The following is a 12,630-nucleotide window of genomic DNA, read 5'->3' as shown; positions in this document are numbered from 1 at the left end:
AGCTAAATATCAGTGTCATTCATAACTGTGTAGTCTCAGAAAGATTTCTTATTTCAGTGGAGATCCTTGGTGTGGAATTTGACTCTGGAAAGAGTCAGTTATTGAAACTGATAAGTTTGGTAAGGAATTTTAACTAACTTCAATGGAGTTCCTTTGGATTTACACCAGCATAACACTGTACTTGTCCTTGTACAGCTATACCAGTTAGCTCTCATAAAAATAGAAAGGGCTGTTACCATCACAACATAAACACTGGAATACATCTTGTGTACACTACTTAAAAAAAAAAAAAAAAAGATGTATTGCATGATTGCTACAATTCTATTTTTATGTCTTTTTGCCAAAAAGAAAATATGGTTTTAATATAAGTTTACATCTGCGTGGTATTACATGCATGTAAAACAGATGTAACCCAATTACATTTTCATTTAAATTGCTAAATAGCTACTTAAGTAAAAAGCTAAAATAACATACAAACAACAGTTACTATAATAACAAGTGTTCTTAGAATTAAATGAAAGGGATCAAAGCTACAGCACACAAAATTTGAGCTGCTCTTTGAAAAAGATATAGTGACATAACAGCACTGTATTGATTTACTCAGTAATTTAATGTCTCTACAACTCAGCCAGAAGACACATCTCAGTTTAGCAGAGACACATGGAGGAGAATTCAGGGAGTTTATACAGAGACTTTCAGTCTCATAAAGATTAGCCATACTCTACTAGAGTTTATGCAGCAAAATCCCAAATTGGATATTAGAATACCAGTGCAATACATTCAACTTGATTATAGTTTTAGACAGACCTGTCTGAATTGTCTGGAAGCAGAAATCACATCCTAACATTTAACCTGAGTACGCTTTTTTTTTATTTTTAGCAGAGAATTGTGGTCCTCAGAATAGATACCATATTTACTTCTATTTCTATGTAAGCAAACATAAATTTACTAGACATAAATCTGAGTGACTAATAATAATAATGTGAGTACAGTGGAAAGACTGGAATCAACTCTCCTTGATTATTTAATCAGGGAAAAATAATTCTAATTTTAATTACAAACTTATTTACCAGAAAGGGCTAAAATCTTAAAGCCTGGACACAAAAGGGTGACTTGCATTGGTAAGGTACATCCAAGCATGTGAGACAGTCTGGAAAAGGAAACACAAATACAGCATTCTGTATTCCTACCATCACTCTCAGGAACTTCAGCTAGTGGTAATGTTTTGTATTAAAATATTTGCATTGCATGCAAATAGCTGTGACTTCTATTGGAGTACCATTTGAGGGGAAAAGCAATCATATATTTTTATCTGCAATAAAACCTATCTTTTAATTACCTTATTTGTTCACACTTTTATAGAGTTTGCCATCTGCATGCTTTTCCATCCAAGGTACTTGTACAAGCTTGTGTAGGTGGATAATAAGATTATGAAATTTATATCTACTGCCAAGATCCAACTCTTTTGTAGGTTTTGTGTGTACATCTACACTTTGCTAGAGACTATTCTTTGTATCTTATTACATTTCTATGTACTTGTTAGGCTGCATATGACTAATTGAAGTTCAACAAGGTGATGAGCAGAGCTTGGTAGGAACATGTAAAAGCAGGCCTTTTTTGTCCTAACAAATTATTTTTTTATTAAACAGTTAACAATAGTAATAAAATTATAGAATTACAGAGTGCTTTGGGTTAGAAGTGACCTTGAGGATCATCTTGTTCCAACCTTGAGCACCTCCAGGCACTGGGCAGTCACAGCTTCTCTGCAAATCTATTCCAGAGGCTCATCCCCCTCACAGGGAAGAATCTCATTCCTAACATCTAATCTAAACACCCAAATGTCACCTGGGAAGTGTTTTTGTCTGTGAGCTGGCTCTGCTGACACTGCAAGCAGCAGCAATCTAACCAGACTGACTTGAGGTGGCCATTCCCTGCTAAACCACCCTCTCCTCCTCTTTGTTATTTTAGTCTTGAACTCCAGCAAACTCTAAGGAGTATCACAGCTGAACATGTGTTTCATCTGCCAGCAGTCTGAGTGCAGGACAAGGTAAGTAAAAGCACAAGGTATTCAACCTTCCAACTTACCCAAAACCATATGTCATTTGCAAGAGAAACTGGAGGGTTGTTAAAATGATAAGAGACACATTTGAAACAACTTCAGTTCCAAGGTCAGCAGAAGTTCAAATTGCTCAGCATTTAATTACAGGTACTCAGTAAGTGTTGAGCTCAGGACCCAAGTGAAATTCCCATTTAGGGTCCTCAAAATCTGTATTCTTTCATTCTATTTTATTAATACTCTTTTGCTTTTATGCATCCAGACATGACACATACCAGAAGTTTAATATTTACATACAATTACTTAATGAATAATAAACATTTTGATTCTGTACAAAAATGTGACCTTGAAACCAAAAGTTAAAACTAAAACATGTGCTTTAAGGCACAAAGCAATTTTGGGGGAAAATGCAAAGCCAGGAAGCAGCTCATTGCTGTTGTTCATCAGAAGGAAATAGGACTACTGGAAAATCCTATTATTTATTATCAGTTTGTCTTAAAAAGACAGCTCAAATAATATCACCAAGCAGTTTTTTGAAGCAAAGGTTTGGTCTCCTGCATCCTTTGTGCTACCTAGAACAGAGAGAAGTCAGAGCTGATGACAGTGGGCTGAAGGAATTCCTGGCTTCCAAGTACCTCTCCTTTTGTGCACTGAGGCTGAGTACATACAGGCTGAAGTACATTTTTACATGTTTCTTATGAGATCTAGATCATCTGGAAAAAGACACATTTATCTTGCAAAAGCACAGCTTATTCTATGCTATTTTAAATAAATTATCTTCATTAAAAGAAACATGAATTAACTTGCCAGGCAAACGTTATTCTGGTGTTCTCTTCTGTGCGGTCTGGATAGAATAATTCAGCTTTTGAAAAACTTCCATTTTCACGTAACATGAGGCCCTGCATCACTATTTATTGAAAACTTGTGATCTGAATGAAAAAAGAACTGTGTGTTTTTTCCATTGGAAAAAAATCAACAGTAATTACTTTATCATGAAAGGTTCAGTCTGTGTAGTCACAAGCATTAGAATACTGACACTTCTAACGGAGGAATCAGCCTCTGACCCTATTTTGAAGTGCCAATACCACTTTAGTGCTTGCATTTTAAAATATTTATTTCCTTCATAGATATTTTATGTGGAGATCTCAGTCCCTCAGCAACAAACATTCTTATTTTCACACTAGCAGAAGCCCAAGACTAACATGATGCTTTAATATGGAAGACTTGCCTTCTTGGAAATCAGATTGTCTCCTGTCTTAAATGAATAAAATCATGTCTGCATTTGGTAATGGACAGATGTAGAATCATAAATATGGAAAAGCAAATTCTTCAGCAAAAAAGCTGAAGAAAAACATTTTTATATTCTTGTTTCTGGGAGGGAAATGCACTTTGTTTTGAATTGTATTTATGCTGTGAGATAATTTCTATCACTTTCTAACTTTGCTCTGTTTCCTCTACAAATATATAATTCTGCAACTTCTTTTTTTGGAGGGGGCCATGTAGAACACTGATTATCAGAGTCAAGAAACTGACCCAGTGGAGAATTATTTTAAATTCTTTTTCAGTTTCCAAGTGAGTTTCACACTTTCAAGTGAGTTTCTGCCCCTCACAAACAATAACTGCATTTCTGAACGCTGCCAGAACTGAAGCCAACAGTCCTTCAGAGAACTCTGGTAATCTTGCATCAGTAAGTGCCAGCATGGTGGAGCTGTAGGGTTTTTTCTCTAGTACCTCCTACACAACTAAAATCAATGCTGTCTGACAGGATAAATAAGGACCAGGACAAACATTCCACCCCCTGACACAAGCTGCCTTTCAGAACACAAGACAAGGTACCCTCAAGGTATGTATATGCTTTTGTTCATTAGTGGTCAGTATACTCCAATAGTGCGTCCTCAACTAAAAATTATATGAACTTTCCTATCCTCTTCAGGTCAATTGCTTTTTTCTTTCAGTGATCTATTCACTCCTTATCAGCAAAATCCTCCCAAAACACTAAGTTTCATTATCATGAGTAAAATGGTATTTTAGGTCTCAATTTCCTTTTCAGTGTTCACTTCCATTGTTATTCCTCTTATATACACTGAATATCCATTTACTACCTTTGTGTCAAGTTTCTATCAGCTTCCTTTCTGGTCACCTCCACTTGGACCACCTTTGATCCACAGAAATCACTTCCATTAAATGGTCTAATAATTGCCTTGAAAAATTTTAGAGCCTTTACTATGTCCATGTACCTTTATTCTCCTTTATTGCCCTTAATCTTGCTGGGCCCAAAATCCTAAAAATGTGTTTGTGTCTGAGCATTTAAGATTAATTTGATGTTAATTTGATATTCTCTTCCACACTTTCATTTTATCATCTAATGGTAATGGGTCCTTGTCCCCCCATCCCATTCTTGGTCCACTCATCTGCCCAGGTGACCAGTTCCTTCATATGGAATGCATTAAACTTTTGCTTTCCAACATAATTAACACTTTGCTGTATCTTGATTTGACCCCACTGTCAAACTCATAACATGCCCCTGACAACTCTGCAAATTTCTTATCATATTAAAAACTTCAAATGACTGATCCATCTTCTAAAATCCCTTGGGTCCCTGATTTTCCATGTTGGGTTAGGTAATTCAGAAAATTACTTCAAGACACACAATAACATTTAGAAATATAAAATGTGTCACATATAATCTTCACTAGTAATTTATTTGGGGGCATACTTATGAGCTGATCTGGATGTTTCTAAGAAAATTAAGAAATTTGTCTCTCTTCTTGGTGAAATTTAATATTGCAAGAGATACTTGTACTCATGTTCATTAAGACAAAAGATGTTCACCACCTCTGTCTTTCATGTCCTTGCTTCATGTTTTATTTTGATATCCTGCAAGTCAGTTATTTTGATAAAGTAAAACATGTGGCTTTTTACCAAACTGATAAAAACTTACCCTATGCACTTATAACCTGCACAGAAAGTGGCTACCCCCAGGATAAAATGCTTCCAGAGAAATGCCAGACCGAGGTCAAGGAAGACATAACACCATCTTTCTGAATTTTCCTTTGTTGTATTTGATAGAGGACCAAACTAAGTTTATCTATTTTCATTTGGATTTCTGGAACTTATGGGGATGGAAAAGGAGTCCCAGGAATTATTTGACTGATTTGCATGTTACATCAAAGAAGCAAGTACTTCTTTTTCCCCATGCACGGCACAATGGAGAAGATAATCAAATCCAAAACTTGTAAAATTTAGAATTCACTCATATACATAAATGTCACTTAATTCTTTGTATATAAGTCTATTGAAACACACCTCCCCCTAAAAGGCTAAAAGAAATGTTATTTTATTAAGTAGCACACAGAAATAAGCCTAGTAATTTCAAAGACAATACAGAGAGAGTAGCAGGGATAAAATGAAAAGAATTTAAGTATAGAGAGATCCTTCTGGGACCCTTAAAGTTTTATGAGAATAGCCCTAGTGAAAGATCTCTGAACATGTAAATGTAAATTAATTGAAGAAATTGAATCTTTACCTGCATAAATTTGTTAAATGTAACAATTAAAATCTATTTAAATGTTAATGATCTAAAATTTAAAATGTGCCCCCCATTAACAGCAATAAAACCCTTTACAGTTTAATCAATATTAATGAAAAAAGATTGTTAAGGCAACAAAACCTGGTGCATTAGAAACTGCTGGGGAACAGGATTTTGTTTAAATTAAGTTTTCGGTAATCATATAGATGATAGCATCACATAGATGCATAATGTCTAAAACAAAATCTGCAAGGAATGAATTTAAGAAGAGACAAACAATCCTGTATATGCTCTGGAAGGTCATTCATCAGTTAGGCACTGCCACTTCACATACACTAAAGCAAAACTCGATATCAGAAATTGAAAAAGTAACTTTTAAGGAGCTTAAGAACATAGATTAAATTAAGCCATTTATCACTACATGAAAATACATGTCCTGTATGCATATCATCAGCAGGAAACTCCCTGCACCCAAAATTGCTAAGCAGGAATCCTCTATGGGAATGAAAGAAGTAAAAGGTGGAATAGCAGGATCTGTATACAGCACACATTTGACTAATATTATGCCATTACGGACCTACAAAATATTTTATGTTCACATGAAGCAAAGTGATTACCCAAAAATTTAGTAACCGACTACATATGGCAATCAGAGCAAATAAAAAAGCAGTAATAAATGTTAACACATTTCCATGCTTTACAGATGATTGACATTTTGAATATATAATTTTTAAAAATTACTGAAAGAAAACCATCAGTAACTAAAACTTAACAGTTTCTATCTTAATAAAATACTGGTTTGTGGCAGAAATACACAGAACAGCTGCACAGAAGTTTTTAGGAGTCAGTATAAAATTTTTGATTGCTGATGGTCTGGCACTAAAATGAAATGAAAGTCACTGTATGCAAACAAGCCTCCTGAATTAAATATTAAGATAAAATTCTACATAATTCTTCATTGGCCTGTTTATAAGTAGGAGTCTTGCTAGCACAGCTCCTGAATTTAACTTCTGCATGTTTTCTATATCCAAGGTATGCCAGACAGAATAACCTCAGTTTAGAACAGATACTTGTGAACTTCCTTCACATGTACACTGATACATCAACACCAGTATTCTGCTCAGCAGAGAGATCATAAATGTCTTCATTCATTTACCTAAGGCAGGTAAATAAACTCTGACCTGACTTCAGTTCCACCTTGTATGCTTAATGACACAATTTTAGATCAGAACAGCAGATACTAGACTTGTACTGTGTTGTGAAAACAATTATTAATCCTGTGTCTGACATTTCACTTCACAGAAAATACAGAGCCTCTTTTAGACAAATTAGAAATAAAAAACACATTCAAACTAGGAAGAAAAAGGAAACACTTTATATGAATGTGGTAGAGTTTGGATATGATTAGGTGGCAAAACATGAAGAACTAAATAGTTTTGGTCCCTGCCTCAAAGCAAATACAGTACAATTAAGAAAGACAAAAAAGCCTGATGCATAGAGGACTCTGTATGAAAAATTACTTAATTTCATGAATGAACAAAAAAACACAATCCAACCCAACCCCCAAACTTTATCTAGGGAATTTAGTTTTTATTCTTTTCTTATAAAAGCAGCAAACTATCAAAAGGAGATAGGACTTTTGGTTTGGGGGGGATTTTTGGTTTTGTGGAATTTTTGGTTTTGGTGGTTTGTGTTGGGTTTTGGGTGGGGGAGGGAGTGGGGTGGGCTGTGGTTATAATCTTTAGCATGTAGAGCCACAGCTCAGAAAAGATTAGCAAGGCTATTAAAAGCCCACATAATTGAAAAGCTATTGCATAAATTCACTGAGAACAAATATCTATTCAGGCCCATTAAATATACCACCTTTGCCTCAGAAATTCTGCTAGCCACAAGTTATTTGGGCTAGGTTAATATCCAGAGAGAAAATCACTTATCCCCATTTTTTTTACTTTCCTTTTCTTTTGCTGTGTGCTATTGTCCCTCACTGTGTGGCACTGAGCTAGAAAGGTTTCTGGTCTGACCTGGCTTGGTGTTGCTCACCATGGGGGAAAGAGAGCAGCACAACAGATTATTACAGAAACTTCACAGCATCCTTCTTCCCCCACTCTTATTGACAGACATATTCTTTACCTTATTGTCTTAAAGGCACAAATGGAGAGAATATTACAACAACAAACAAGGATGCTACTTAAAAATTATTAATTTTGACTTGCATGAGTGTGATATTCAGAAGAGAAGTACTTGGTATTCAGGCCATGTGTGCACCACGATGCTCTGAAAGGAGGGACTACTGGGAGCAACTATGGCCACTAATGAGCTATGGCTGAAGTGTAAAGATGCAGAATTGTTCCTGGGCAAATCTGTGCTGGGGAAGGAAGTTCATACAATGAAGAAGATACCTTTCCTGAAGGGGGAAAGGTGGAGTCTCTAACTTGCAATTTATATGGAGGAAACATTCCCCAAATTAGTGTCTGGTTTATGTAAATCTCTCATTCTCAACCCATGGCTTTCCCTGCTCTCTACCACAAGACAGAGTTATCTGTAACAGTAATTTATCTACAGCTCAACTGTACTCAGCGTTGCTAATGCTTACCTTAAATCATACATGCACATGCTCAGATTAATAAACTATTTGATTTACTTGCCAATACTTATCGAAACTCTGTAATGAGAAAAAAGGACAGAGAGTATAAAATAGGAGCTTAAAGAACCTAAAAATTGTTCATAAGTTTTGTAACTGTTTGTAGGAAAGAATGTTTAATTCAGAATAAAGGACAAATGCTGTTCTTTTAATTATCAACATTTATCTCTGGGACAAGACCATCAGGTATATAATATAGAAGATTCTTTTAATATAGAGGACAGATGGCAACTTCACTCCTGGGACTTCCTTAGACTGACCCAGAAAAAAAGAAAACAACAACCAACAACCCAAAACAAAACCAACACCAAAACCCTCACAATTTTAAAAGGCTTTGAGTATTCCCAAAGGAATGATAGTCTGGGTACAGGAAAGCTGAACTGTCTTGTTTGTGAATCAAATGATAAAACATTTGAGGACTATCCAGAGACTCCTAAGGATGCCAATTTACAAAATTCACTTGAAATAATATTCACTTTAAATAATACTTCCTTACCATCCAAGAATAAAAATTTAGAATTCACTCAGACACTTTCAAATTTCACTTGGTTATTTATACATAAATATTTTGAAACAAACCTTTTGGAAAACATTATTATGTTAGCAGAATTTGAGATAGTATGACATATAAATACAGTCTGGAAGCTAGGAATGCTTAAGAAAGATGTTTCTTGTTTTGCAGCATAAACTAACAAAACCAAAGCAGACTGCACTATTCTTTAAAAAAGCACTTCTGCCTGTCTAAAATCATACATGCATCCATATATGCATGTGACATTTCATAGGCATGTTTCATACTTCATTTACAGGGTGTTAATTTCTTAAGCTGCGAATTCACATTTTCTCCTTGAGTGTTAATACTCTTTATGTCCTGCTGGGTAAACAGCCAGAACCAAACCGGTGTTCTGAACTGCCCCTGACAATATTTAGCCTTCTTAGCCTTGGTTTTCAGCACAGTAAAACCATTTACTTCAGTGAATTTAAATTTCTCATTAAACAAACAAACAAAAAAGGGAGTCTGAATAAAAGAAGAAATATCCTATTAGCTTAAGGAAACTGGAAACTGTCCTTTTGCAATGATGTTGATTGAATATCATGCAATTGCAGCATAATGTGATTATTATTGAGGGTTTACACTTCCTTAAAAAAGATTGGAATCTACTTGACTAAATCAGGCTCATCTCCATTTCTGGTGCTTTGGGCCACAAATGATAATTTCTGCCTCTCTCGTTTTTCTTTACTTTGGTTTAAAAACCACAAAGCAATAAGTTTCTTTTTTTCTTCTTAAGCTTTTATATGTAAAGAATGAAATAATGCAAATATTTTTACACCTTGATTTTAGACCAAAGTTTGAAAACAGCAGTATTTTATATTGCAAGAAGTGTCCTTTAAATAATTAAACCATTTGGCTCCTCCACCAAGTTAAAAAATATATAGAACAAGCACAGCCATCAATACCGGATTTGCCCCTCTCTGAATTAATCCAATTATTCAAATGTCAGTTATAACTGTCAGAGAGCAGTTCCTTGGGCTGGAACAAACTGTTAAAAATTAAAACTGTTTTACCTCGTTTAGTCTCTCTGCCTTTTTAATGTAAAATCCATGGTCTTGACAAAAAGTTGTGGGATTTGACACCCAATGCAACACAACCCTATTTCTGTCATACATGCATAATTCACTTTGGAAATTTGCACTTGCTTTAAAATATTACTAAAATATACATGTAACATATGCTAATTCAGCCACACTGGCTTGCAAGCTCCAGCCACTAGGTTATATGTAAACTTTGCCAAGTGCATACACTGTACATAAAGGGATTATAAATGAAAGAAAAGATCACTGTCCCTAGCTCTCAGTTTCCAGCCTTGGCCAAACTGACAGCCCCAAATCCCAGCAACATCTAACATGCCCTTCCTGTGGAGAAGACAGCCTGTTCTCAGAGTCTTAATTACATCCCAGCTGACTGCCCAGCGTTGCCAAAATCAGGCAACAAACGATGCACCTTCACTTGCAATATGGTCTGCTAAACAGACTCCCAGTCACACAGAAAGAAACTTTCACAACCAGGAGAAATAAAGGGACAAGCGAGAGAGCAAGCAGCAATCAGGAGACAGCAGAAGCCTCCTCCCAGACTCCGGAGGGAGCGGCGAGCAGCAGCAGGTAACAAACACGGCTATCCCTCGCTCACAACAAACCCGCAGCCCGAGCTGCCTCATGCCAAGGACTGCTGTTCTCCAAGATGGGCCACTGTACCTAAGACTCGCTAGATTAATGATTGTTAAGGAAGGCTAACCAACCCCTCACTGCTCAGGCCATTATAATTACAGAAGAACAGCATGCCGCATTCTGCAATCGCAAATGGTATCATATGTTTTCCTGGCCGCCTTGCACGAGGAGCTTTATTTACACAGATGAAGTGCAGGAGGATGCAGACTTAAAGCAGAAGAATTTTAAAACCAACAGAATTGTGTGTATTTGTGGATACCCACCAAAGTTGCACTGAGATCTGGTTTAGCTTGCAGAGCTACCAAGATCAAAGTCTCAGTGAGGGAAAATGCTCACCCATCCTTCCCAAATCTTATGGTTATGCAGAAAACACAGCACTGAAAATGTCCTGTTCTCTTAATGAAATAAATTCAACCTTACAGAAGTGCTAATACAGCAGTTTCACTAAGACCACATGACTGTTTTAGAATCTGTGAAAAGAAACTTCATCCTTATTAAATGTGCTGAGGGAATTTAGAGATTATTTCCTACTAATACAATGAATATTAATATCAAAACTATGTCAATTAGATTCCAAAATATTGACTTCATACTATTTTTCAGAAAATTTTACTATATGCAAATACACAATTACATTCTAGAAATAAGACAGTTGCACTATGATTTTTAATTAGTATATAGCTAAATATACTAAATACTAAAAAATATCTTTTGGGCTACTCCAAGTACCAAGGTATCTATTCCATTGATAAAGCCTGGTAGTTCTATTGAATACATATACTAATCTTTAAATTTGTACCCTTCTCAAATACACATTTGAAGAGCCAGCATAATATGACATCTATATAAAAATATATCTACTCCATCAGTTTAATACTTCTTCAATCTAATTCTCCATGTTTGAACTTGTATCTGGTGGACCATCTTTTTCCAATATTCTTGTGAACTGTGTTTTTAAACCTGCAAACCTTATCATGGCAACCTTTGTAAAGGAAGATGAAGTGAAAGAAACCCAAGAAGTCATCTTACACTGAGCTAAATGACCATTTACAGGACTGCAAAAAAATCCGGCTTTTCAGTACAATAAATATCCACAAAATTTTTTTACTTAACAATCCTACACACAGAAGAGACAAGTATCCTTAGGTGGCCACAAAGGGGATGGCACCTGTAGCCTTTACAGTGACATAGGAAACCCATTGTTTTCCTGAACCTTGCATTAAGCAGAGCTTTCTTTTACAGAGCCTGTGACACAGAGTTTAAGAAATAACAGAGGGTGAAGCTTTTTGTTTGTTTTGGTTGGCTAGCTTGGTCTTAAATATGGGCCTCTAGGAAATGAGAGAAAAACCTGCTCTGTACGTATTTTTATTCTCATTTACCTAAAGTAATTATTAAAGTGAAGGCCAACTGCTAAACAAAAACAACATACACACACACCACATCCCCCCAAAATAGTGAATAAACCACTATGTGCAAACTAATCTCCCAAAAGTGTACCTGGCATGGAAGGCTGATTTTGCTAGCTCACATTTAAATCTTGACAATATACTATTGGACACATGTATCTTTTTAATCTTTTTTTTTTTTTTTTTAAAAAAAAAGACATAGTATCACATACATTTAACTCCAGACCCACTGCTTTTTACACAACAGAGTAAAATAATCCAACAGACACAATCTTATTAAATCTTCTGAATGCCAAAATACCAGGTTTTTTTCCCCAGACTTTTCATGGCATAGAACACTGGTGAATGAGTCAGCCTCAGAATAAGGTGCTGTGGAAGCTTGGAACTGAATATTATCCATCGATCAACAGCTCCCACTGTTCACTTTGCCCCGCCAGGCTCAGGGGGAGCAGAGCACAAGCAGTGCTCCAAGTGGGATGCAATGGCTGGTTTCCTGCAAACTTCCATCCTGACAGCTGTGGAAGGCACTTTTATTGGATAGCTGCACTGGCAAGAACAGCATGGGACTGGAATCTGCTATATATTGATACAGATTTTGTAAATATGTTGGATGCTATGGAACATGAGGGTAAAAAAGCAGGTACCTCATCCACATAACTGATTTTCACAGAATTTATCTTGTAGATTACAATATATTATAATGGTATGAGTAAAAGGTCAAAATAGGAAAGGGAAGGCAAAGGAAGGATGTCATAGAAACAATCACAAGACA

General features: G+C 35.9%; 1 protein-coding gene across 48 annotated transcripts in view; it reads right to left on the bottom strand.

Annotated features, from left to right (window-relative positions):
• FTO (FTO alpha-ketoglutarate dependent dioxygenase) overlaps positions 1-12,630 on the bottom strand; it is a 223,412-nt gene that overhangs the window by 91,616 nt on the left and 119,166 nt on the right. For 2 of the 48 annotated variants that reach the window (XM_086847635.1, XM_086847618.1), the window contains one exon: positions 7,240-8,247. The exons of the other annotated variants lie outside the window; for them this stretch is intronic. In XM_086847635.1, the coding sequence (XP_086703761.1) occupies positions 8,223-8,247 (25 nt within the window). In that variant the 3' untranslated portion in view covers positions 7,240-8,222. Of the gene's footprint in view, positions 1-7,239; positions 8,248-12,630 lie in introns of those variants that run through there. 48 annotated transcript variants of the gene reach the window in all.

This window comes from Cyanistes caeruleus, chromosome 12 (assembly GCF_971803275.1).
Source record: "Cyanistes caeruleus chromosome 12, bCyaCae1.hap1.1, whole genome shotgun sequence".
In the NCBI taxonomy this organism is placed as follows: domain Eukaryota; kingdom Metazoa; phylum Chordata; class Aves; order Passeriformes; family Paridae; genus Cyanistes; species Cyanistes caeruleus.
The sequence above is the reverse complement of the archived record's forward strand: the minus strand, read 5'-3'. Positions and strand labels throughout refer to the sequence as shown.